We start from the raw sequence: 25,217 nt of genomic DNA on the forward strand, positions 1-25,217 counted from the left end.
TATCGGAATTGGGCATACAATATATCATTAGAAAGTTCTTAAAGTCTAATTTCTAATGCCGCAAACGTTGCGTTAATATTTTCCTATCAAAAGTTATAGCTAAAAGAGTAAACATGTATTAACTTTCAGCACAAGTTAACGATCGTTATCGATGCTTACCGAATCATTTCGGTGATCATTTTCATTTGCCATAGTGTTTCGATATTAAATTTTAGTTCAAAGAGTTCTTTAGAGAAAAATTAAAGAGATAAAATTATTAAATTTCATCAAAGACAATATTAAAATTTCATTTCAATATATAAAAAGTGGCGACACAAGGAAAAATGTTAGGATTTTTAACAATGCCCAATCAAAATTTCAGAAGGCACACACTATCAGCTCATATGTTGAACACCTAAAACTATTTATTAGACTTTAGAGCAGGAGTGGATCCTCAAAGACCTCCTAACAAGAAAGAAATAGAATAATGTGAACATATCTTTATTTGTTACTCGAACTCTTTATTTTGTTTCACGTACCCGTGTCCAATCCTTGATGCTTTGATATTGGTATGACACTTAAACACTTTATTTTAGGCATATCACTTATCAGACATTTAAACATGTACCAATATCTGCCATCAATATCCGAGTCCAAATAACATAGATCTTTATCTTTTTTATCGTGCACAACCAACATTTGAACTTATAGTACAGGGTTCTTATAGATCAAAAACATTCTATTACCCTTATGCCTTAACTAGCTCCTACCTAGGTAGAGAGTCGGTTGTCAGATGTAAGGCTATCAAGCCATTGTAGAAAAAAAAAACAGCCTATCTTGTATGAGACTGTCTTGCAGTGAGAGTACCTCAAAACAAGAAGCTTATAAGCTAAATATTTCAATTATTGAGTTAAATTATAATTAACCCTTAATAACAAACATTTTCAGCAAAAATCCAATAAAGAGAAAGGGCAAAAGATAATCAAACTTCAAATAAAACTTAGTAAACATCTCTAATAATAAAAGACTAGACAAACAATGAATCTCCTTAAACGCATCAGTGGCCATATCAAAGCAAACAATGATATCAGAAGTATTTTCGTATGATCCCAACCAATAACAACATCCACTCACAAAGATGTAACACACTTTAGCCAAATCTCCACAGTATTTCCACAAATTAGTCCTCAATGAATACACAAGAACCGATGGAGGATGCTTGACATCACTATCATCGGTTGTCCAGTAACAGGATCCGACCCAAGCCCGTAATGAAAGTGGGTGGAAGATCCGGCTTACAAATTATTTTAGGCAAGTGTCTTAACTCACCAAGAGACGGATTCCACAAAGCACGATAGCTGCAATCAAAGTCATATATATAATATAATCCATCACAAGGGCCATTGATGAAAGAACTGTACAAGGGCATGCTATACAACACTTCATTAGCTAAACTAACTCCAATTTTTTCATCAAGAAACAACTCAAACACTTGAAGTTCAGTATTAGTAACATTATGTTGAACAAACAGGCAGCCGCGCCAATCATCATTATTCTTATAGTAGTTTTTAAGATGTTTAAAAACGAAATCAGGACTCGAAATTATAGCATACCATGATTTGTTTATAGTCTTGTACCGCATAAGATCTTTCATTGGTAACCAAGATAGAATCTCAACAATCAGATTCTCAGGCAAATGATCTACATTTTTTATTGCTGTTAACATTGACTTCTCTCTTTGTTTCCTACTTCTGTTTAAATCATACACAAATTGAAAATTTAGTGATTATTAAGTATAACATAATATTCTATCTATCAACTACTTCCTCTGTTCTGTTTTAGTTGCAACATAAGAGTTTGACACAGTTTTTAAGAATAGTCTTTTCAATGTGCAAAATTACTATTTTACCCTCAATACAGTAGTTGGATTTTTTAAATGCTAAATACCCTATACAACAGCTAAAATATGGGAACAATACAATAATGCTTTCAATGCCTCTAATTCAGCAGCTAAAATATGGAAACAGTACAATAATGCTTTCAATGCCCCCAATACAACAACTAAAATATAGGAAAAAAATTTAGTATACAAAAGTTTCCCACCAAAATTAACAAAATTTGGGAGGCCAAAATAAAGTTTCCCACCAAAATCAAGATACACATTTGAAGTCTATATAAACACTTCACTTCTTCCACATTGCATCTTCTACTCTTTGTGCATTTACTTCATAATCTTTAGGGTCTAACCCGATCTTAATTATCAACTCTGAAAAACCAAAAACCACAAGCAATAGTTAAGTAATTGGGGGGGGGGGGGGGGGGGGGGTTCTACCCATTACTAATTTACACAATTCACACACATGCACAATGTCATTCAAGTGTTGAAGATTTATCAAAGCAAGGAAGATGGATGAAAATACAAACCTTGATGAGAATTTCGACCCGGATATGGAGGTATTCATTTCTTACTTTGAAAACCTTGATATAATGGATGATTATGATATTTATGAAGATTACACAAGTGAAACATATGAGAATGTAGATGTCAATTTAAACTTGAGTTTAACTACTTGTCAATCTCATTCAAACCCACAACAAGCACAATTTGAGCCTCTAGATGAACCAGAATAGCAGCGTAATGAACATGATGACAAACATAGTGAACAACCAGAAGCACAACCAAATGAAGCTCAACCAGAATGCCATGAAGCTCAACCAGTACCATAGACCAATGAACCAGAACCACAGACCAATGAGCCAGAACCACAGACCAATGAACAAAGAGAACTAGATTTACAAGAAGCTGAAGCAGAACAAGCACAGACCCGACATAGGGAAGTAAGCATTGAAACCAAAAAATTAATTATTCAAAAGTTAAGTTGTCTTTGTGAACCAGCAACTAGAACATTGCCTAAGGGATCTATATAGGCAACTGCACTTGCAAATAATGTTTCACGGTAGGCGGTTTGGGGACTTTGGGAGAGTGCGAAAAATGCAATGGCTAATGGTGATGTTAGTAACAAGAAGAAGGGAAGGGTAGGAAGGAAATTTTTTTTTAATATGGATACACTCAATGTCATCCCAATTGAAAAAAGAACCACAATTAAGTCAATTGCTAATGAAATGAAAATGGAACATTCACAAGTATATAGAATGTTAAAATCTGGAGACCTTAGATCCCACAAAAATTCCATCAAACCAAAGCTTTCACATGAACACAAACATAGAAGACTTAACTTCATTTCGTCTCAAATTATCCTGCCAACTGTTAACACATTACCAAAATTCAGTTTGATGTACAACGTCGTACACATTGATGAGAAGTGGTTTTTTATGAGCAGAGAGACACAAGGATTTTACTTATTCACATGGGAAGAGGAAGAGCCATATAGATGTGTTCAAAACAAGAATTTCATAGGAAAGGTTATGTTCATAGCTGTTGTTGCTAGGCCACTTGTTAACACTAACGGGGACATATTGTGGGATGGGAAAATAGGCATCTTCCCTTTTATAGAGACACAAATGGCAATCAGAAGTTCAAGCAACAAGGCAGCAGGTACACCAGAATTGAAAGCAATTACAAGAGTCACAAGGGATGTTATCAGGGAAAAGTTAACTGCTGAAGTGTTACCAGCAATCAGATCAAAATGGCCAGCAAATGGAGTTGGGGACATATGGATTCAGCAAGACAATGCAAGGCCACACATATTAACAACTGATCATGCATTTAATGAAGCTGCAACACAAGATGGGTTCAATATTAGGCTAGTTTTCCAACCAGCTTCTAGTCTTGACATGAACATTTTGGATTTAAGTCTTTTTAATGCTCTTCAGTCAATTTAATTTAGAGAGTTTCCTTGAGATTTGCCAGCTTTAATTAAGGCATTAACTGATGCATACGATACTTTTAATCCAAAAATTTTGAACTACTCATGGATTCAATATCAATTATGCATGCTTCAGGTACTTAAAGTAAGGGGTGGTAATAATTACAAGCAACCACACATGGGAAAGAAAAGGTTGGACAGGCTAGGTGAATTGCCAAGTCAACTTGAAGTTCCTACAGAGCTTATAGATTCGACTCATCAATATTTATGTCACGGGTTAATTAATCTCAATGTTGTTCCACCTGAAGAAGATTGAAATTAATTATCCATAGGAAGTGACTTTTTGTACATGTGAATTAACCCTCTTATTTTTTGTCAAAGGGTTAAAGACTATAGGCTACATGTTAGATGTAGCATTTTGTAAAGGATTTAAAAGTTGCATGTAAGATGAATCATTTTGTAAAACATTGAAATGAACCCATATATAACATTTAGTAATCAGAATATAGGCATTTATTGTTGATCACTTGACATCCTTTGTTTACACACCTCTCCATATAAGTCATTGAGGTGGCTTTTAACAAATTTATTCATTTAACATCATGCATCATTGTATTCCCAAGTTTCACTTGTGTTGTTTCCCTCAGAAAGAAGGGTTCACATCATTTAAATTAGCGCAAAACTAACAAGTTCAGCCTCTTCTCGAGTAACAACAAGTAATGACACAAAAAATATCCAGGGTTTGCCATTATTAATCAGATTATTGACATTGCCTTTTGAAAATGAAGAAACCGACAATGTTGTTATGTTGCAACTAAAATAGAACAAAGGTAGTAATTCAGATGGCAATATTAATAAATCACAGTAACTGAAAATGGCATGTCACAAGGATATTGCTTATGTATCAGCCTACATTGTGGTTAAGTGTAACACCCGAATTTTCTCCCGTCCTTTACGGTTTTGGTTTCTTTAAGGGGTCGGAAATTCAGGGGTGTTACAGGTGGTTACCAGAGCTAGTGGTCCCTATTTTCGACGCTTTATGTCCTCAAATTCGTTGAGAAATTGCTTGAAGTTAGAAGTTGTTCGTGAGAGTTTGGGTAGATATGGGATAGGTGCATATATTACATATTCATGCATAATGATTATCATTGCACGTGCATAGATAAATATATAGTTTGTTTAGCTTGTTATGAGACTCATTTTCATGTGTGTTATTATTATTATAAAAAGTTATGATGGTGGTTTGAATGACGACATGATTTAACAAATCAGTAGATTTGAATTATGCATTATCAAGCAATAATGAAATTTTTGAGTAGTTGGTTCAATTCATGAGTTGTATTATAAGTAGTCATTATGGAGATATGAAGTATGAATGATGAAATTCTAGAGAAGTTGGTTGCATTGGGAGCTTTCTCTTACTTGTGATGATTATATGAAATTTAGTCCATGTGTTTGAATATTTGTTCATGTTAATTGTTTTCATAAAGCTTACGAGTTTTGATATTGATTCTATACATGAACCCACTGTTTATTTATTTGCTTGAGCTTTCCATTTGTCAAGTGCATTCGTTCATCATAACATAGAAGGTGGTGATCATAATTCTCTTAAATATATTTAATGACTGTGCAAGTATGAGCGTAAGTAGTTTGAACTAGAATAAGGATAAGAGCTAAAGGGTAATAAGAATTCGATATATTGTAAATGAAACAAAGGGGTCTTGTATGCGATACCTTGTAAATAAATTTTTAATCACCAGTTGATAATAATAATGCGGTCATAGCTAAAGTATAGATGCGTTAAAACCTAAATATTAATTAAGGAGAAGTTCGAGCAGCAGGAGGATCATAGACAGGCGTAGCAGGTATTTGAGCTTCTTTTGCATTGCATTGCATTGGGGGAGAGTGATGAGGGCGAAGCATAACTTGTGTCATACCGTTATCTTTCGATTTTGTAGCTCTTATTATCTTTTGTAAACTTTGGTTGTATATATTTTGTTATGAGGCCTTGTGTCCTCCCTTGTATAATTGTATTTCCGCTGCGTAGTTTATAACTCTGTATGGTTTTAAAGAGTTAAGTCATTTTAAAACGCAAACGTTGACACTGAAACCACGATCCATGCTTGACATGTTGATTTGAGAAGCCGGTGACAAATCATTTCGCCGTGGTGTGAGATTTTAAAGGCAATGATGCCTTAGATTAGTTTAATGTTTTTATTTTGTTAAGTGCTCTACCATATGTTCGATTTTTAGAAGAGATACTGCCGAAATTTCCACTCACCTTTTTAAAGTTAATATTTAAAATTTATCTAAATTATTTTCCTTTTCTTTTATGTAACACCCGAATTTCCTCCCGTCCTTTACGGTTTTGGTTTCTTTAAGGGGTCGGAAATTCGGGTGTTATATAAAAAGAAAAAGGAAAAGAATTTAGATAAACGTTAAAGGTAAACTTTAAAGAGGTGAGTAGAAATTTCGGCGGCATCTACCTTAAAACTATGCGCCTTTGTAGGAAAACAAAAGTTATTTAGAATCTAATAAAGTAAAGGCATCAACGGCCTATCAAAACTATATCACGGCGGAATGAGTCATCGCCAAGTTCTCAAATCAATGCCAAGCATGGATCGTGGTTCCGGTGTCAACGCTTGCATTTTAAACCGACTTGACTCTTTAAACCATACAAGTTATAAACTACTCAGCGGAGATAACTTATACAAAAAGGGGGAAATGTGCCTCAAGCAAAAAACATAAAAAAAAATTTAAATGCAAAGAAACTACATGTAGCATCAAAAACAAATGTAACATTGCGCGCTTTAAGGTTCTCATTCATTCCCCCCGTATGCAATGCATAGAAGCTCCATCACCTGTAATGTCTATCTATGATGTCCCCGCTGCTCAACATAAGATCATAGACCAACGCGTCATAGCAGGGTCATTAAAGACGAGCCATCAACAAAGAAGACAAACAGTACACGTCAGTAACTAACATCATATCATAATAAGGCATAATTAGTATCAATAGAGTATGTCATAATCAAAGGGTGATTTCACAACACTCCAAGTGCCAATCACAACCACTAAACATCACTTCCTACTTCTCACTATCATTTCTATCTTCTTCACTTCTTTTCGACTTCATAACTTCTCAATATCACTTGAACCAAGAGCTTAACCACTTTCAAATATCTATATATATGTGACTAGAGGCCACCATATTGGGGTTTGCAAGACCCACATGGCAACACCTTAACCAAAGGGCGGTGCAGGCCATACCGACGCCCAATGGTAAAGTATGATCATACCCCCGTACAGTAATCATAAACAAATGATCCTACCTCCGAGAACTAAAGCCACTGGGGTACCAAACCAGTGGAGCCAACATACCTAAACGTATGTGACTAGAGGCCATCATATTGGGGTTTGCAAGACCCACATGGCAACACCTCAACCAAGGGCGGTGACGGGTCATACCGGCGCCCAATGGTAAAGTATGAACATACCCCCGTATAGTGACCATATATAGATGGTCCTACCTCTGGGAACTAAACCCACTGGGGTACCCTAACCAGGGGAGCCACAATAATCAAACAAATCTGTTATCTCATCAATAAGGGACTCATTCCCATTACAACCAACTTTCTTACTCCATCACTAAGGGACTCCTTCCCATTCATAAAACATAAATCAACCACATTAATAAGAGGATCATTCCCTATTCAACTAACATAAATCAATCTCAATAACAAAGGAGTCATTTCCATTCAAACTAACATAAGTCAAACTCATCAATAAGAAAGCCATTCACTATTCAAACTAAAAATAAACAATATCATTAATAAAGGACTCGCTCCCCTTTCAAACAAATAATAACCAATTCAATAACATGGGAATCGAATCATTCCTATTCAAAATAGCAATAACCAATCTTATCAATAAGGAACCCATTCACTATTCCAACTAACAATAATCAAATCTCATTAATAAGGGAATCACTCCCATTCTAAATCATCATCAGCATTTAGCATACTTGAATCGTTTTCTATCGGTAAACTTGAAAATCATATAATTAATAACTTCGATATTTCATTCGACGATAATTCACAGATAGTGTACAACATATGCTTTAAAACAATTCAATAGCGATAAATATAGAATGCAAGATGCATGTAAGGGTTAATTACTGCGTGTACATACCTGTAAGCGTCACTGCACGACTAAAAGTCACAAAAATCACCCAATTAAAATTCTACTTTCCTCTTATGAAATAAGCACAAAGAGTGAGACTAAGAAGTGGACCAAGAGATGGGTGGTCCTTGTGGTGGTGGCTCACGTGTGTGATGGTGGACCATAATTGGTGGTCGTGTGGACAGCCTCCACGGCTGGAGGAGGAAAAACGCAGCAGAGCTGCTCTTAGGAGAGCCTACAGCCGCCTGCTGAAAAAGTAGGGTGGACGGGGCTGCTTCTGGTGGTGTCGTGGTGGCAATGGGCTGCTGCAGGCCGCCAGTTGCTGGTGAGGGTAGGGGGACGTGAGAAAGAGAGGGAAAAGAGGGATGGGATTGACGGCTACCCTTTGAACATTTAGGATTTTCATGGCTTTTTATCCTTCTTCTTCTTATTATTATTATTATTATTATTATTATTATTATGTTTATGTTTATGTTTATGTTTATGTTTATTTATTTATCTATCTTTATCTAGATTTATTTTCTTGCGAGACCCAACTACGAGACTCACCTTCGTGTGCTCACACATTTTAATAAAATAATCATTTTGTTTCGAACCACTTTATTTAGAAATCGTAACTATATATATATATATATATATATATATATATATATATATATATATATATATATATATATATATATATATATATATATATATATATATATATATATATATATATATATATATATATACATATATACATATATATATATATATATATATATATATATATATATGTTAGCATTTAAATTCGTATATGAAAGAAATTTTTTAAAACTAATTCAAAAATAATTTAATATAATTATAAAATCTCCAAAAGTTATTAAAATATTAAATAATTATATCATTAAAATCTCGAGGTCTTACATTAATACTTCATCTTAAGTACGATATTTTAAAAATTCACTGCCAATCAATCAAATACTTTTATTGAGCTACTACAACTCCAAAGGACTAGATAAAATATGTTTCACTTACGGCCCGTTTGGTTAGTGGTAATAAATGACGGTAAAGGGAATGATTTATAGTGTAAAATTTCATCAAAAGTTCCATATCATTCCCATGGTAATGAAACTTTGATTACAAAAAAAAGTTTTTTTGTTTACAAATTTTCATTACCACCTAATATCACCACTCCCAATGGTAATGCATTAGAATGAATTTTATGAAGAAAATGAGATGATTGAAGTTGGACAAGCATGACCATCAAGGTAACCAAAAGATTTTTCAACCAAAATTACACTTGTTTTTCATTCCCATTACTACCGTTTATTACCACCTACCAAACGGACCGTTACTTCTTCCATTCTATCAATCTACTTGATAAATAAAAAATAGAGACGACTGATAGCTGATTATAGTGTTCAATTTCACCGATTGATTTAAATAACTCTCCAGCTAATTTTATATACGCAGCTTGTTCATGTGACCATACCGCAGTTCGGTCACGTGTTTTAAGCGACTGGATTTACTAAAATAACTGCAAACTTTAAACGGTCGTCATTTCTCGCTCAGTTATCGGATTTAAGCATATAATATATCTTTGGAAAGTTCTTGAAGTCTAATTTCTAATGCCGCAAACCTTGCGTTAATATTTTTTTGTATAAAAAGTTACGCCTAAAAGATTAAACATGTATCAAATTTCAACACGAACAAACTTTAAACGATCGTCATTTCTCGCTCGGTTATCAGAATTTAGGATATAATATATTACTAGAAAGATCTTGAAGTCCAGGTTCTAATGCTACAAACATTGCAAGTATATGATTTTTTTTATTGAAACTTATGGCCAAAAGAGTAAACATGTATCAAATTTCAACACAAGCATTTGTTTTTGAAAGTAACGATCGTTATCGATGCTTACCGAATCATTTTGATGATTATTTTGTATATGCATAGTGTTTCGATATTGAATTTTAGTTCAAAGAGTTTTTTAGATAGAAATTAGATAGATAAAGTTATGAAATTTGATTAAAGGCAATATTGGAATTTCAATGTATATAGGGTGGCGACACAATGAAAAATGTGTCTTGTGAGTTGTGACATCCCTTCATACTATCTATTTGCTCGAACACTAGTGAGCTTCATCATCTTCAATATAATCAGTATAACTGACGCATGCCACTATATCTTGTTCATAAAAGTTATGGTCATTGTACATTGATCAGGGTTTAGAAAAGGTAAAAAAAATTGTTTTTTTTCGTCCTACTCACTTTTATTAATTGTTATTTTGGTCTGTTCTACTTATTTTGCATTATGTTTATTTTGGGACAATGACCTATCACTTTCTTTTAGTTTCATCCATATAGTTTAACTTTATTTTAATTTTATTTACACAATTCATTCTCCCTCTTTATTTATTATCAATATTTACTTTTTTTTAATTCTTTTTGATGCAAAATCAAAGGGACAAAGTAGTATGCTTGAGATTTGTAATTTTCCATTGAGAATCCATAATAACTATAGCATTTGACAAAGATTATGAGCTAGATGAGTTGGTTTACTTCTTCGCCTGAGGCATGGAAGGTCTTATGTTTGATCGTTAACATGTGCACGGTATCGGGGCTAACTTATAAAGGAATATAGCATTTGGCAAATGATTGGTGCAAAATTTATCATTACATTGGCACATCAATGAGAGATCAAGCATCACATATACTCGTTACTTTGCTTAATCACTTGAAAACAACAATAATCACATACATATCTAGAAAAATTTAGGCCTCAAAATACCAATCAGGAGTACATACCGGTTTATTAATAAATATATATAACTCATGGAAACTATAATCAGTGTATAGAGAGGGTTAGACGATAGCAAGTCATACCTTATCAATCAAATGAGATACACAGGTTACACCTAATAAGACCTTTGACTTAAGAATGATCGGTTTATAAACTAGTACGAGTACATAATGAGATCATCTAACAAGGCCTAAATTAAGAATACCCCAAGAAGTGTTAGGCCAAGATTTCTCCTTAGATTTCATGAGTAAAACTCGAGTCCAAGCAATCCAACCTTCCCAAGACATCCTCTTATCCCAAGGACTACCCCATTCCAACAGAAGAATCAATCCTTTTTCAGCCTCCCTTTCTGCATCCTCAAACCTTCCCTTACCCGAATACAATTGTCCCAAAACTACATGGGGTTCCCCTACAAATGGGTTCTTCTTAATACATTCTTTTAATAACTCTTCTGTTTTCTCCAACCCTATTTTCCCATGCTCACATACAGCTTCCCAATACAAATTCCTTCCTTTCCTTTCCTCTTCTGGGTTTAAAACTTCCCTGCACTTGTTAAAAACAGGTGGTATAACCAGTTCTATGTCTTCATCTCTTCTATCTACCTATCGGAAAATAAGACAAAATATCCAAATTAGTTAGGATTATTATAAATAGAAGTCATGATCATAGTATAAAAATGTGGTAACAGTCGCGATCGTGATAAGAGAACGGTGATGTGATCGTAACGCCTAAATATCTGTAGAATCAAGATATCCCTTAATACTACCAAAACGCTATTTTTTTACACCTTTACAACGCAGAAAATATCAATTCATTTGTTTTAAAACCTTTACAATGCATTGCGATGCAGCCTTATTTTTACACTATGGTCTAAATCATAGTGCAAAAATACGATTTCGGTCACGGTGCCAAAACAGATTTCACGGTCAATACCGATAATTTTGCGGTCAATGCAACCTATATTTCGACCGCGATAAACTCAAACACCTTTACGTTATGGTGATGTGCCTTGGTTTTGCAATATAATCGGGATAAATCTGTTAAGTATATAACATATCATGAGGCCTTAACGATCAATTTAAGCGTTTAGTTGAGGCTCCAAGACCTGTTATATACTCAAACAAAACTCAACTAAAAGCTTAAGCTGATGGTTGAGGTCCCATGAGCCATGATACTCTAATACACCCCTTACGTCTCACACGAAAGCCATTTGGGTTAGAAATGTGAATGCAGGCCAAACTATCATTATACATGACGCGAAATATTCCCCCCTAATCTTCCATCACAAAAGCTCCTAGTACCATGTTAAATAGCCATATCAACCAAAAGCTTAAACCAATGGTTGAGACCCCAAAAAATATGTTATATACACTAATAAAATCAAAACATAGATTAGTGCGTCTGGTATGAAACCGTCTCACGTTAAGACGACCTCAAAACAAGAAGCCCATAAACTAAAAATTTCTATTTTTAGGCTATTTAACTCAATTACCAGTAATGTTTTACGGAGAGACCGTGAATTTGTGAACATAGAAATACAAAAAAATAAAAGAAAGACTTGTTTAACTTTCTCCGTCTAATGATACCATTGTTAGATGAGGATCTGATTCAAAAGCTTTCTTTCTCTCCTCAATCATAATCTCCTCTTCTCTTACAATCAACATATAAACAGCCGCCATTTTCGAAAGTGAGTTCATCCAAAGCCCTGGTTTCCCATCTCCAGGCCATAAAGATTGGACATTATTCCCACTAAATTGGAGCCTACCATTCAAATTTTCAAACAACTCATCCTGAAAATTAAACAACTGATCACTAAAATCAGCAATAGTCATCAAAACAAAAACCGCAACAATTCTTCTAGAAACTTCCACATCTTCCTTAGTCTTAATATGCTTAACTACTAACCCATTCTCAGGAACCAAGGAATTAATCTTTTTCCTCCAAATTTCATCTTTATTCGAAACCCCATTTGTTTTAATCATTTCAAGAGAAACTTCTGACATTTTTAAGTGTTGGGTGAGTTCCGAATCCGAATAATGAAAAATGAGTTGATCATGAATAAGGGTTTGTCGAGGGACGATGCAAAAGAGATGGATAAGAGACTCGGCCAAATGACCCACATAAGATCGGACAGTGTCACGGCCGGTGGAAGGATCGAAGATTGCCAGATTGACATAAGAATTGGAATAGGCGGAGTGGAAGAGGCCGCAAAGACAGACAGATTCAGGGCAGCCCCAAAGTTTAAGGATGCGGTAGATATCGATGAGGTGATCAAGGAATGTGCCGTGTTTATGCCAGCATTCACCGGCGCCGACTGATTTAAGAACAGAGATTAAGGAAGGGAGTTTTGGGTTTATGGTTTGGAGTTCGCCTCGAAGGAATGGTTTGGCTGATGCTAAATAGGTGTTGATGGTGGTGATGGAGCCATTGTTGTGCGATGAAGATGATGATGGTGGTTTAGATGGTGACATTATTGGTTAATGGTTATGTTTGGGAAGTGTTTTTGAGTATTGGAAATGGTAGAATTAGGTTGGATATTTGATTAGTTATGTTGAGTATTTGAAGAGAAGTTTGCAACATTTAATGGGGTGTTGATAAGATCGAAACCTGTGGCTGATTCTGTCCAGATGTTGTGAGTGTGACCATGACAGTACTGTGCAGTGCACTGCGGTATCCCATTATCGCTTTAGCGATATGTCATATGTGATAGCATCCTATGTACCAGATTATAGTTGATCATAATCGATTAAATGAGAATATTCACCTAATTTAGAATTTGATTTGTTATATAATTTATTATTATAATTTTATATGTCTAACTTAAAATCTGATATATTTTTAATTGAATGAAAAAAAAATAATGTATTCAATAAATAATAAAAAAAAAGTAAATAATTGTTGCTTTAAAAGAATCGTGTATTCGGTACATTTAATCACAATAATAAATGCTTACATTATTATTTGAAATTATACTTTTATATATTTCATATTAATAAATTTGTGCATTGTACGAGTTTCTATATTAGTATAGAAATAAAACAGTTAAAGTTTGTTTTAATGTGAAACACAAAGTTTGACAATACAATTTCTTCGAGAGAACGTTCTAAATGGGCTACTCCATTATATTATTTGCAGCAATTTTTGTATGAGATCGTTTCATTAAAATATTAGCTCATACAATAGTTTAAATTATTTATATTAAAAAAAATTTAACTACATATAAACTATTTTTTATAATTTTATAAATAAATTAAAAATAAGTCGGTCTATATTAAACTGTCTCACGATTGCTTTTAATAAAAAAATTGTCATTTTTTTAAACACAAAAAAAAAATATAGAGAAATGAAAAACCACGTACGCCCCTTTAGTCTCACAAAGTCATCACCGAAAGTTTATTATTTCTATTCATTACAAACTCATGCATCCTTCCTAAATCTTTCTCTCAAGCTTACTCATTGCTTTTTCATTCCAAAATCGTTCAAGTTGTTCAAGATTTGTCTTCTTCATAATCACATGTAATATGCATTTTTTCTTATTAATGTTTTATTGATTTATTTTTATTTTTAAATTTTAAGGCTTTATTTTGTCTTTTTTTGTTGAAGTACCGAGTAAGTGTGTAGTTATATAAATTAATTATCATTTTTTTAAAATTAAATTTTAATGAGTTAAGCTTCATGAGAGACAGGACACCGATTGGATGTGAAGATCGATTGAAAATTTATGGCGCAAAATTTTAACATATAATCAGATTTGAAAATATTAGAAAAACTACGTTAAACTTTATTGAAATTCAAACCCAACCATTTTTGGTTAGGTTTTGGTAAATGATTTTTAAAATAGCTGAAAAGCTGGCTTTTAAGCCAAAATGAAAAAGTTGCTTCAGCTAGGTTTTTTGGTTAGCTTTTGGCTTAATGACCCACTTTTTCTTTAATAAACAGTCAACAGCTAATACTCAAATTTACCCAACATCTCCACAAACAGCTGAATTTTTCAGCTAGCTTAAAAGCCAATAAAAACAGCCAACATTTCCAGTTGGTTAAACAAGTCAACTAAAAAATGGACTGCCAATAACAAACAATCAATTGCCAAACATCCCCTAGGCTAATTACTAAAAGTTTAAAAGCTAATAAAAAACAAAAGCTAACAAAAAGATGCATAACAAGCTAGTTACTAAACCGACCCAACAATCACTTAGATTAACAAGCTATACTCTCTTTGTTTTTGAGTGATGTTCTCGTAAGAAATATTTAAGAAATTAAGAAAAATTGAATCATTCAAATGGTGAATATATTATTTTATTGAATAATAAAGCTATCGAAGAAAACGTGAAATCATAAGCATCAAAAAATTATTACTCCTACAATAAAGTTAGTGGAAAAATATAGGAATCACAATTAATAAAATAATGTTTTAAAAAAGTTAATGAAAAACATGTGGAACAATAAGAAATATAAAAATGTTAAAATTAAATTAGTTAAAGATATGTGAAAACCATAAACAAAAAGATAAGGACCATTCCAGTATCGTGCACAGGCGTACATATCATACCCAATACCCTTAAGGAAGGAGTAAAGAGGAATGCGGACAGTCAAGAAACCCCAGGTGATATAAATAAAAATAAAGTTAATTAATTTGAATATAAATAAAAATATTAGTTAGAGGAACCACAAATAGAACAACCTAACAAATATAAACATCATTTAGGAATTAAAGGAGTATTAAAAATAAACATATTTTATCTCTGCTGAAATAAATTTGAAAAAATTAAAATTAATAATTCAACTTTTCACTCATCCGCTGTGAATAATTTTAATTTTAGATTATTTTTTAATAATTTAACTTTTTCCTTTAGTTTGCTGTCAGCATATTAATAAAGTATGCCAATAGCAAATTAAAAAAAGGTTGAAATATTTTAAAATAAAAGGGTGTGCTGATAACAAACTAAAAACAAAGATTAAATTATTAAAAAATAATTAAAAGGTGAAATTATTCACGATCAATAAGTGAAATTTTGTATTATTAATCTCAATTTTTCTAATAATTTTTTTGTTTTTCGGGTAAATCTTGAAATCGAAGCTCACTTGCCTTCATCGATCTATCCGACGTGGAAAAAAAATAAAAAAAAAAATTGATAGAGGGAACGAGGTCCAGGATAAGAACGGGAAACAAACATAGAGAGAGAAGTGACTAGAGATTGAAGAGAAAGAAATGCTGCTACTAAGCTATGGAAAACCTCTACAACTAACTCCACTCTCTCTCCTTAACTTTCTTCCTTCGAATTCCTTCGTTTCCAATCCCAATCTCTCTTCTTTCTCTCTCCCTTCTCGCCTTCTCAATCCGCCATTTTCATCATCAATATACCTACAAAATCTAAAACCCCTTCAATTCCATGTAAAAGCCAGCAATGGCAGTCTTACTTCCGTCGAACAATTGGTGGGCAAAAAAACCGTAAAAGAAACAAATTCAAATCTGGGTGTTGATGAGGAAGATGGAGAAATGATGAGATTTGATATAGAATGGGATGGCAATGAATTGAGGAAGAATCTTAATCAACAATTTGAATCACCAGTTGTAGAGATGAAAGAATTGGAGGAATTTCCGGAGAATTGGAGGCGGTCTAAGTTAGCTTGGCTTTGTAAAGAGCTGCCTGTTCAAAAACGCCCAACTCAAATTCGACTTCTTGCTGCTCAGAAAAAGTGGATGCGCCAGGATGATGCTACTTATATTGCTCTTCATTTTATGCGTATTCGTGTCCATGATTCTGCTTTCTGGGTAATTTCTTTCATCATTTTGGTTTATCTTTGCATTTAAGATTGTTTACTATATTTGATTTTGATAATCGGTGATTTGCTCTCACGTTTTGGAATATGGAGCATCATTATACTACTTATAGAGAGAAATGATGTTTGAATTGTTTTCTTTCACCTCATGATTAAGCATACCCAATTGCACTTCATTACTATTGTAGGAATTGGGCATTTTATTAAATTAAATGTGTCAATTGTCATGGTAATGAAGCTTTTTTTTCTTTAACATATGTTTTTCTCTGTAATTTTCAATTAGCACCTAATACCATTTACAAGTGCTAATGTATGAGATTGAATTTTGTGAAAAAAATAGTAATTTGCGAAGAAAATATAAACCTTATCAATTAGTTTTTCTAACTAAAGTACATTAAATTTTGATTAACATCTTTACCAATTAATGTTAATAATCATACAGGTCGTATATACAAATGTGCTTATGATTTTATTGGCTTTATATGATTATAAAATACTATTTTGTTGTGTATATGGGCATACATATTAGAGAATGGAGATGGGATATAAAAGAAAAACAAAGCACAAAGCATACATAGCATACTCAATGTAAAAGCAAGTTACTCTCTCCCAAATTAATATATTTGTATTTCTTGATAATAATTCAACAATTACGATTTATAACTCACACTCAAATTCACCCTTAAGAGTTTGATTCACTCATGAAGAACTTTCATTCATTCAAACGCTTTTGCTCTCCTAGAGGTTAATAACTCAATGTGTTTTCCCTTCTTCCCACGTTTTTTTTTCTGACCTTATGAACCCCCTTTATAAGCCTAAGGGTCAAAGAAGTCATACATAGAACTCCCAAAAGAATCATGTGTGCAAAAAGAGGTTTCGACATGCTTTGCTCAAATGATCACACCTTTTTCTCGTTAGAGTAAAGCATGCTCCAAACTCACCAACTGCACCTTGTTGCTCGTTCAATCTCGCTTGCATCAATATCTTCCATGGTATGCTCAGTTGTCTCTCGAACATGTAAACTCAACCAACTTTCACTTTGGCTCATTTTGGCCAAATTTAACTTCTCCAAACTTTCATTGCTTGAGTTTTCACTTATCAGTGAGAATAGATTCCTCATCATCTTAGGAATGCATCTCACGTCCCCAAGCTTTCTGAAATGTCATTGTGCATCTTCAAGTGCATCTCTCTAGTGGCTTCCACTCGAAATTCCTCATCGTTAGGCAAGGTCACCCTCTCATGTTCACAACTCATCAATCATGTAAACATTTCCTTTTCTATACTAATATGATATGAGTGTACGGAGTCAAACATTCAATCACCATCATCAACACACGTGGCCATTAACGCATGAACATGATCAATTTCGTCAATTAGCCTTCATTAAAGTGCAAAAACAAGGCTTCATCGCATTGCATTGGCAACGTTGTAAGCATTCTCCAAACTTACTGATAGGTGCTACACCTTGCTCCTTCCTGAGCTTAGTTGGCCTTTTCAATCTCTTTTCTATGCAATGCACTCTATCACTTGTGTCTCTTCCCTCTTTAAATCAAACCATCTTTCATGCTCAATTGTCCTTTGGCATGGCAGTTCAATCAACTTTCACTTTGGCTCATTTTGGCCACATTCAACTTTTCCAAGCTTTCATTGCTTGGGTCTACGGTCTACACTCATCAATGCCCAATCATTCTCTATTAAGGATTTAGATTTTGAATCAACGATATTGAGTATTGACTTCATTATTTTCCGGTGTAAAGAAGAAAAAGACTATAAAAGTAATCATTCCAACATCTCATATGCTATAAACGTCGTGATCCTTGGTCTTTTGGCCTTGCATGTCTTGAAGAGAAGATATGTTCGGTTGGAAAGATAAGGGAGAACATCCACATTTTCCTTCACAATTTTTCACAATTTTTGTTCAAAAATAACAAAATCAAGTTTGGGAACTATTACCCAATTAAATTTATTTTCTACGGATAACAAAATTCACTTTAAATGTTTACCTTGAAACTCAATACAACCTTGATTTCCGGGATAACTTCTATAACAAAATCAACCTTATGATTTTAATGATGATGGAGTTTAGTGTGATGAGTTTGGCTTGATTGAAGAAGTTTGACAAACAAGAAGAGTAATAGAGCTAAAGAGTAAAGAGTTTTCAAAATGCAAAGTTTGTTTTGATCTATGATCTATGAATAATGAGAAATCAGTGATTATGCAAATTGTGTAATTTTTGATTTGTTATTTTAAACCCATTAAATTCTTGTTTCTGGTAGTTAACAAATAATAATTTATTTTATTTCTTTATGCATATCCATTCGAATAGAGCAGATTATATTAGTCTAAGTTTACTCGTGTTAGACCGGTTTACTACACATACACCATATATATTACTCCTATAGGATTAACTTAGCATATATTGTAGAGATTTTTTTATATGTACAGTATGTCACCAAACTCTAATTGTTTCTAGTGAGGAGTAATATACTTTGTTTCCTTATTTAATAGTATTCTGATCTTCCTATAGTTGAAAATTGTAACTAAAAGAATTTATGGATTAAATGGCTCAGGTGTACGAGTGGATGATCCAACAACATTGGTATCGGTTTGATTTTTCACTGGCCACCAAACTTGCTGATAATATGGGTAGAGAAAGGAAGTTCGCAAAGTGTCGGAAGATTTTTGATGATATAATTAATCAGGGTCGGGTACCAAGTGAGTCAACGTTTCATATCTTGATCATTGCATATCTCAGTGCCTCCGATGAGGATTGCCTTAAGGAAGCATGTGACATCTACAACCGCATGATACATTTAGGAGCATATTACCCTCAACTTAGTCTCCAAAATGCTCTCTTCAAAGCTATTGTTACCAAACCCGCAAACTCTGTAAAGCAGTACCTTGGACAGGCAGAGTTCATTTTCCATAATCTCGCAACTCGTGGATTAGAGATACACAAGGAAATTTATGGTGGCCTCCTTTGGCTTCATAGCTATCAGGATATCATTGATAAAGAGCGGATGCTCTTTCTGTTAACGGAGATGCATTTGAGGGGAATTCCGGAGAGTAGATATACTCTCTTATCTATTCTAAGGGCTTGCTCTAAAGAAGGTGATGTAGATACTGCAGAAAAGACTTGGGCTAAGCTTCTCCAATGTGATGGTGGCATTCCAACTCAAGCTTATGTGTACAAAATGGATGTATATGCTAAGGTTGGTGATTCCATGAAGTCTTTGGAGATATTTAGAGAATTGCAGGCGAAGGTCGGAGCAACAAATATTGTGGCATATCGAAAGATCATAGAGATTATGTGTACTGATCAACACGTGGAGCTTGTCGGTTCCCTTATGGAAGAGCTCATTAGGAGCGGTCTCAAGTCTCTTACACCATCATATGTAGATCTTTTGAATATGTACAACAAATTAAACTTACATGATAAAGTAGAGTCCACCTTCCTGGAATGCCTCGACAAATGCGAGCCAACTCGGACTCTATTTAGCATCTACTTGGACTCATTGGTGAAAACTAGCAATGTCGAGAAAGCTGAAAGCATCTTCAACCAGATGTTAGAGAATGAGGCTATTGGTGCCGGCAGCAGGTCATGTAATACCCTGTTATACGGGTACATATCTTGTGGAGATAATTTGAAGGCCGAAAAACTATACAAGTTCATGCGCCAGAAGAATTACGAGGTTGATTCCTCTCTAATGGAGAAGCTTGATAACATTTTTAGCTCCCAGAAGAAAGTGGTTTCTAGGAAAGTGAAGCTGAAACTAACTCCAGAACAAAGAGAGATTTTGGTGGGTTTGCTGTTAGGCGGCTTGCAAATCGAGTACGCTGGGAAAAACAAGTTATATTTCATCAATTTCGAGTTTAAGGATAATCCTGGTATTCATTCTATCTTAAAACGACATATATATAACAAGTTCCATGAATGGGTTCAACATTCCGACGGCTCATCAGACGATACTGAATTCAAATTCATCCCTTCGAAATTTCTGACAGTTGCGCACACTTGTTTTGGTTTCTATGCTGATCAATTTTGGGCTAATGGGCGGCAAACAATTCCCAAATTGATTCATCGATGGTTGTCACCGCGTGTTCTTGCGTACTGGTTTATGCATGGAGGATACACGACACCAACCGGGGACATTGTGTTGAAAGTGAAAGGAAGCAAAAGCGAAGCTGAGCGAGTCTTTAAAGCTTTGAAATCATATTCATTGGACTTCAGGATAAAGCAAAAGGGTAAGGTGTTTTGGTTGGGTTTCATAGGAAGCCATTGTTATAGCTTTAGAAAACTTATAGAACCATATCTTTTAGATGACTTACAAAACTTCCTAAAAGCTGATAAACAACCTATAAAGAATTCAATTACAGAAAGATCAAATTACTGGTCGAGTAATGAGTCTGATTTTGATGACAGTGTGGAACCTGGTTCTGGATTTTCAGACAGTGATGATGCTTTGTTTTAATTATTTGTACATAATTTAAGGCATTAGTCTTATAGAGATTTCAACATTCAATATTAATGACAGAATAGAAGCTTATTAGTTGAGATATATAAGTATAATACTGAGCAGACAACGCTCAATGAAGTTTTGTGCATTTCTTGTTTTACTCTGGCTTTGGCTGTGTTTCATATATGTTTTTTATAATTGGTTTTTGTCTTTTTAGTCGGTCATATTGTTGGAAAATAAGTCACTTGTGATCCTACATCGAGGAATTAGAGACAGGTTGACTATCACATATACTTGATGGGATACTCCTGCTAATATCAATTGGTTTTAGGATGGAACCTCCTCGATTTAGAGTGCAATCAACTCTACTCTTATGCGGATCTTGTTGTGTCTAAGTTCAATAACAAATTTATCACAAACAAGTATTATGATTAGCTTTTCTATTGGTTTTTAAACCACTTTTTTCTCTAATAGACGACAAGGCCTATAATGGAAAGAGGAAGGGTTAAGAAAGTGAATGAAATTTTACTTATCCCGAATTATATCTTTCTCATATCTAAGAACAATGGTAGCCTTGAATCTTTCATGTCAAGATTGAAAGCAACAATGGACAGTACATTCAAGCAAATCAGCCTCCAAAATCTTGTTCCTTGAAAGTAGGCGTCGGATAAGTTGATGGCACCATTCACACGTCTTCTTCATGGACTGTGCTTGCCTTTGATTTTAATTGATGATGATGGACTGCTAATGAACTTCAACCTATCTTGAGTCAGCTTGAAAAGACAACGATCAGCATAACAATCATTATAGGCCTTGAACAAGCTAAGTTTTGGAAGCCTATCGGTCACTCTTTCGTTGTTGGGTCTTCTTAATTGACTTTGGATTAATTACAATTTCAGCTAGTCTCTTGAGAAACGTATCTCAAATTCAGCCCATTAAAGATTAATGCCTACTATACTATCTTTAATGCTTATTTACAGTATTCTTAATGCATATTTTTAATATCTTAAATGTCTACTTACATTATTCTTAATACCTATTTATAATATTTTAAAAAATATATAATGGGCCGACCTAATTAAAGATAATCTCTCAAAGAATTTGTGTTATAATTTTTGGGCTTATATCTTTTGGATCTTTAATGTTGTTTGTTTCTTTAGCCTATTCCTACGTACCTCATATATTTTTACTTTTTAGTACAAGAACTTTTTCAAAAATAGATAGGTAATTAGTTCCTACTTTTAACTAGAGCTGTTCAAAACAAATCCGACCCGAAAATCCGACCCGGAATCGAAAATTATCTGACCCGAAAAAATGTAAGTTTTTTAGGTTTACCGAACCGCAATTACCCGAACCGATACTTCACTCGAACCGTTTGATAACCGAAAAGGGCAAAATCGAACTCGAACTGCAACCGAATTTTATAACCGACATATAAACCTTAACCGATATTACCCGAACTGAACAGTGATCGACCCGAGTCAAATCCGACCCGAATTATGCACGTAACCGAATGTAACCTGACTAAAACCGATTAAGATCGAACTGTTTTTAACCCGAACTGATACAAACCCGAACCGATTGTAAATCGAACTGTTATAAATCCGAATCAAATTTTCACCTAATTTTAGCAAATTAACTCCAATTTCAGTTTTCTAAAAATACGGAAAAAGGAAGAACACAAGTTCTATACAGAAGAGATTGCATACAGAAAATATATATATATATATATATATATATATATATATATATATATATATATATATATATATATATATATATAAACTAATTGAAATAAATTGATCTGCCTATTAGGGCTGGCAAAAGCTGACCCGACCTGCTAACCTGATCTGAAATCGACTCGAAATTAGCGGGTTTGGGTTTAGATTTTTGACCCAATTAATTAAATAGGTCAACCCGACCTGATATGTTTATTAAATGGGTTAGGTTCAGGTTGAATATTTAAACCCGAAAAAAACCTGTTTAACCCATTTATTAAATTTAAGACGGATCAACATTTGCCAAATACTTCGTAAAACTAAGATAATACCAATTACCATGTATTGAGGGATTTGTCAGCTGAAGATGACTTTCAATAAGAAAGGAAGTTGTCCCACATCGGCTAAGGGATTTGTTAGCTGAAGATGACTTTCAATAACAAAGGAAGTTGTCCCACATCGGCAATGAAAGATACTAATAAAAGAAAAATCATTTAAATCACTTCCACAAATCTCATACCAACTTACGCAGCCACGCCGTGAGCACAAAGCGAACTATTCTTTTGCCTTTTACTAAAGAATACCGTGTACTCGCTGCATTAAGTGGCATACGTTTATTTTTGGAGGAAACCTTTAATTAAGGTTAAATGGGTCAAATGACCTGAAATATATGAATTTAATGACCTAAAAAAAAAGTAGGTTAAATGGGTCATTAGCAGGTTGATCCGATCTGCTACAGATCAGGTCGGGGTTTCAATTTTTGACCCATTAATTAAATGGGTCAGGTTCAGGTTAAGGGTTTATTGACCCATTTATATATGATCCGAACCTGAAAATGACCCAATCTGACCTGTTTGACGCCCCTATCTGCTATATCTGATAAAACAATCGGTAATTATTTTTTGTAAGTAAATGAGCATACATCAATTAAAAACCTGACTATTAACTTATTTTGATATTGACCCAATTAATAGTTATCCGTAACCGATAACTTCTCGAAAAATAAAGCTCGAACCCGATCTGTACCCGAAAAAACCGAACCAATTAGTAATCGATGACAACCCGAGACCGATTGACACTCGACACGAACTTCAACCGAAACCGAACTGATGCTAACCCAATATGTTGAATAACCGATCTCTAACCGAACCGTGACTAACCGACTCGACCCGAGTGTGACCCATTGTAACACGCAGACGAAAAATAACCGATCCGAAATGCAACCGAACCGAATAACACCCGTCCGAAACCGACCCGATCAACCGAATGAACACCTCTACTTTTAACAACCAAATGATCTTATTGTAATAACAAATCAATAAAGACTCCTACGAATGTTCTCAAATGAATCAAAAAACACAATATCTAGACTTGATCCTCCTTAATTAACAGATAAGATCATTGAATGTCAGGAACATCGTTTACGATATTAATTATGAAACTTTTAATCCTCCTCCTTAAGTAACAATTAAGAAGAATTATCATTGTCGAGTCTCATCACTGTCAGTTTTTCATTGTCAACAATCCTACATAAGCACTCTTAATAACATCCGTAGATTCAATATATCTATTCATCTCATTTAGTCTATTTTTTCCAATTTTTGAATCTTGCACTTTTAACTAAAACTTTTTTAAAAAGTTACTATAACACAATAAATTTGTTGGAAAATAGAAATATTTATAAAGTAAACTAACAATGCCTTGTGAGTGGTTGAGTGCTTAATACTTGTATGAACATTGAAAGTAAGATTGCGCTAAATTTTGTGCAAATCACAAAATAATAGAAAATTTTACATTTTAATTTAATTTTAAATAAATAAATTAGATTTTACTACAAACTTTATTTTAACAGTTTGGTGATGCATTGTAAATCATAAACATAAAATACCATTTTATAAAACAAATTTCTTTATTAATTATGTTTATATATAAAATATAATATAAAATGTTCCTCACTCATGGGTATACTCAAAAATTAGAGGCAATCAAACTATCAAGTAATGTGATTATTTTATTTACTTACGAATTAATTTCAATCTAGCTAAAGATTACAAAACAATGCAAATCAAAAGCAAACAAATTGTTTTTTTAACAATTTTATACTGTTTAGTTTGAGTGATATGATATGGTTTTTGCACTTATCCCTCTATTACATCGAAATCCATCATATTTTACATTGCTCAAATTTGATATGATATGGTTTTTGCACCACTTACTTTGCTAGATTCTATAACTATACGATACTTTTTATTCATCAACCCTACTTGATAATTCCATCTTCAAGTGTCATCATATCCTTGAACGCGACCACACTTTAACATAATTCACATCTGAAATCGATTATAATCTTTTTAATTAAACTCGATTTTAAATTGATATTCAACCTGATTCAAACAATAAATACAAAACCAAAATCTAAATTTAATTGACTTCATCTTCAACCGGGCCAAATTTAACGCTGACCCAATAATTTTGTTACATGACCA

The 25,217-nt window shown here is 33.7% G+C and overlaps 3 protein-coding genes, 1 non-coding gene and 1 pseudogene across 4 annotated transcripts; 3 read left to right on the forward strand and 2 right to left on the reverse strand.

Annotated features, from left to right (window-relative positions):
- Positions 1 to 900: 900 nt before the first annotated feature.
- Positions 901 to 1,765, reverse strand: LOC130805749 (F-box protein At3g08750-like; annotated as a pseudogene).
- A 1,343-nt stretch (positions 1,766 to 3,108) lies between these two features.
- Positions 3,109 to 3,822, forward strand: LOC130805750 (uncharacterized). The gene has a single exon (XM_057670534.1). The coding sequence runs from the start codon at positions 3,109 to 3,111 to the stop codon at positions 3,820 to 3,822; it is 714 nt and encodes a 237-aa protein (XP_057526517.1).
- Positions 3,823 to 10,630: 6,808 nt separating this feature from the next.
- LOC130806387 (uncharacterized) lies at positions 10,631 to 13,497 on the reverse strand. The gene is made up of 2 exons (XM_057671438.1): positions 12,362 to 13,497; positions 10,631 to 11,377 (listed from the first exon to the last, which is right to left on the reverse strand). Exons 1-2 carry the CDS (start codon positions 13,244 to 13,246, stop codon positions 10,952 to 10,954), a joined length of 1,311 nt encoding a protein of 436 aa, XP_057527421.1. The 5' UTR covers positions 13,247 to 13,497; the 3' UTR covers positions 10,631 to 10,951.
- Positions 13,498 to 15,934: 2,437 nt separating this feature from the next.
- Positions 15,935 to 21,173, forward strand: LOC130806359 (pentatricopeptide repeat-containing protein At2g15820, chloroplastic). The gene is made up of 2 exons (XM_057671396.1): positions 15,935 to 16,548; positions 19,127 to 21,173. Exons 1-2 carry the CDS (start codon positions 15,985 to 15,987, stop codon positions 21,026 to 21,028), a joined length of 2,466 nt encoding a protein of 821 aa, XP_057527379.1. The 5' UTR covers positions 15,935 to 15,984; the 3' UTR covers positions 21,029 to 21,173.
- Positions 21,174 to 23,261: 2,088 nt separating this feature from the next.
- LOC130807072 (U5 spliceosomal RNA) lies at positions 23,262 to 23,377 on the forward strand. Its single transcript, XR_009040446.1, has one exon. It is a non-coding gene; the product is annotated as a U5 spliceosomal RNA (small nuclear RNA).
- Positions 23,378 to 25,217: the final 1,840 nt, after the last annotated feature.

The sequence above is a fragment of the Amaranthus tricolor genome, chromosome 2 (assembly GCF_026212465.1).
Source record: "Amaranthus tricolor cultivar Red isolate AtriRed21 chromosome 2, ASM2621246v1, whole genome shotgun sequence".
Lineage (NCBI taxonomy): Eukaryota > Viridiplantae > Streptophyta > Magnoliopsida > Caryophyllales > Amaranthaceae > Amaranthus > Amaranthus tricolor.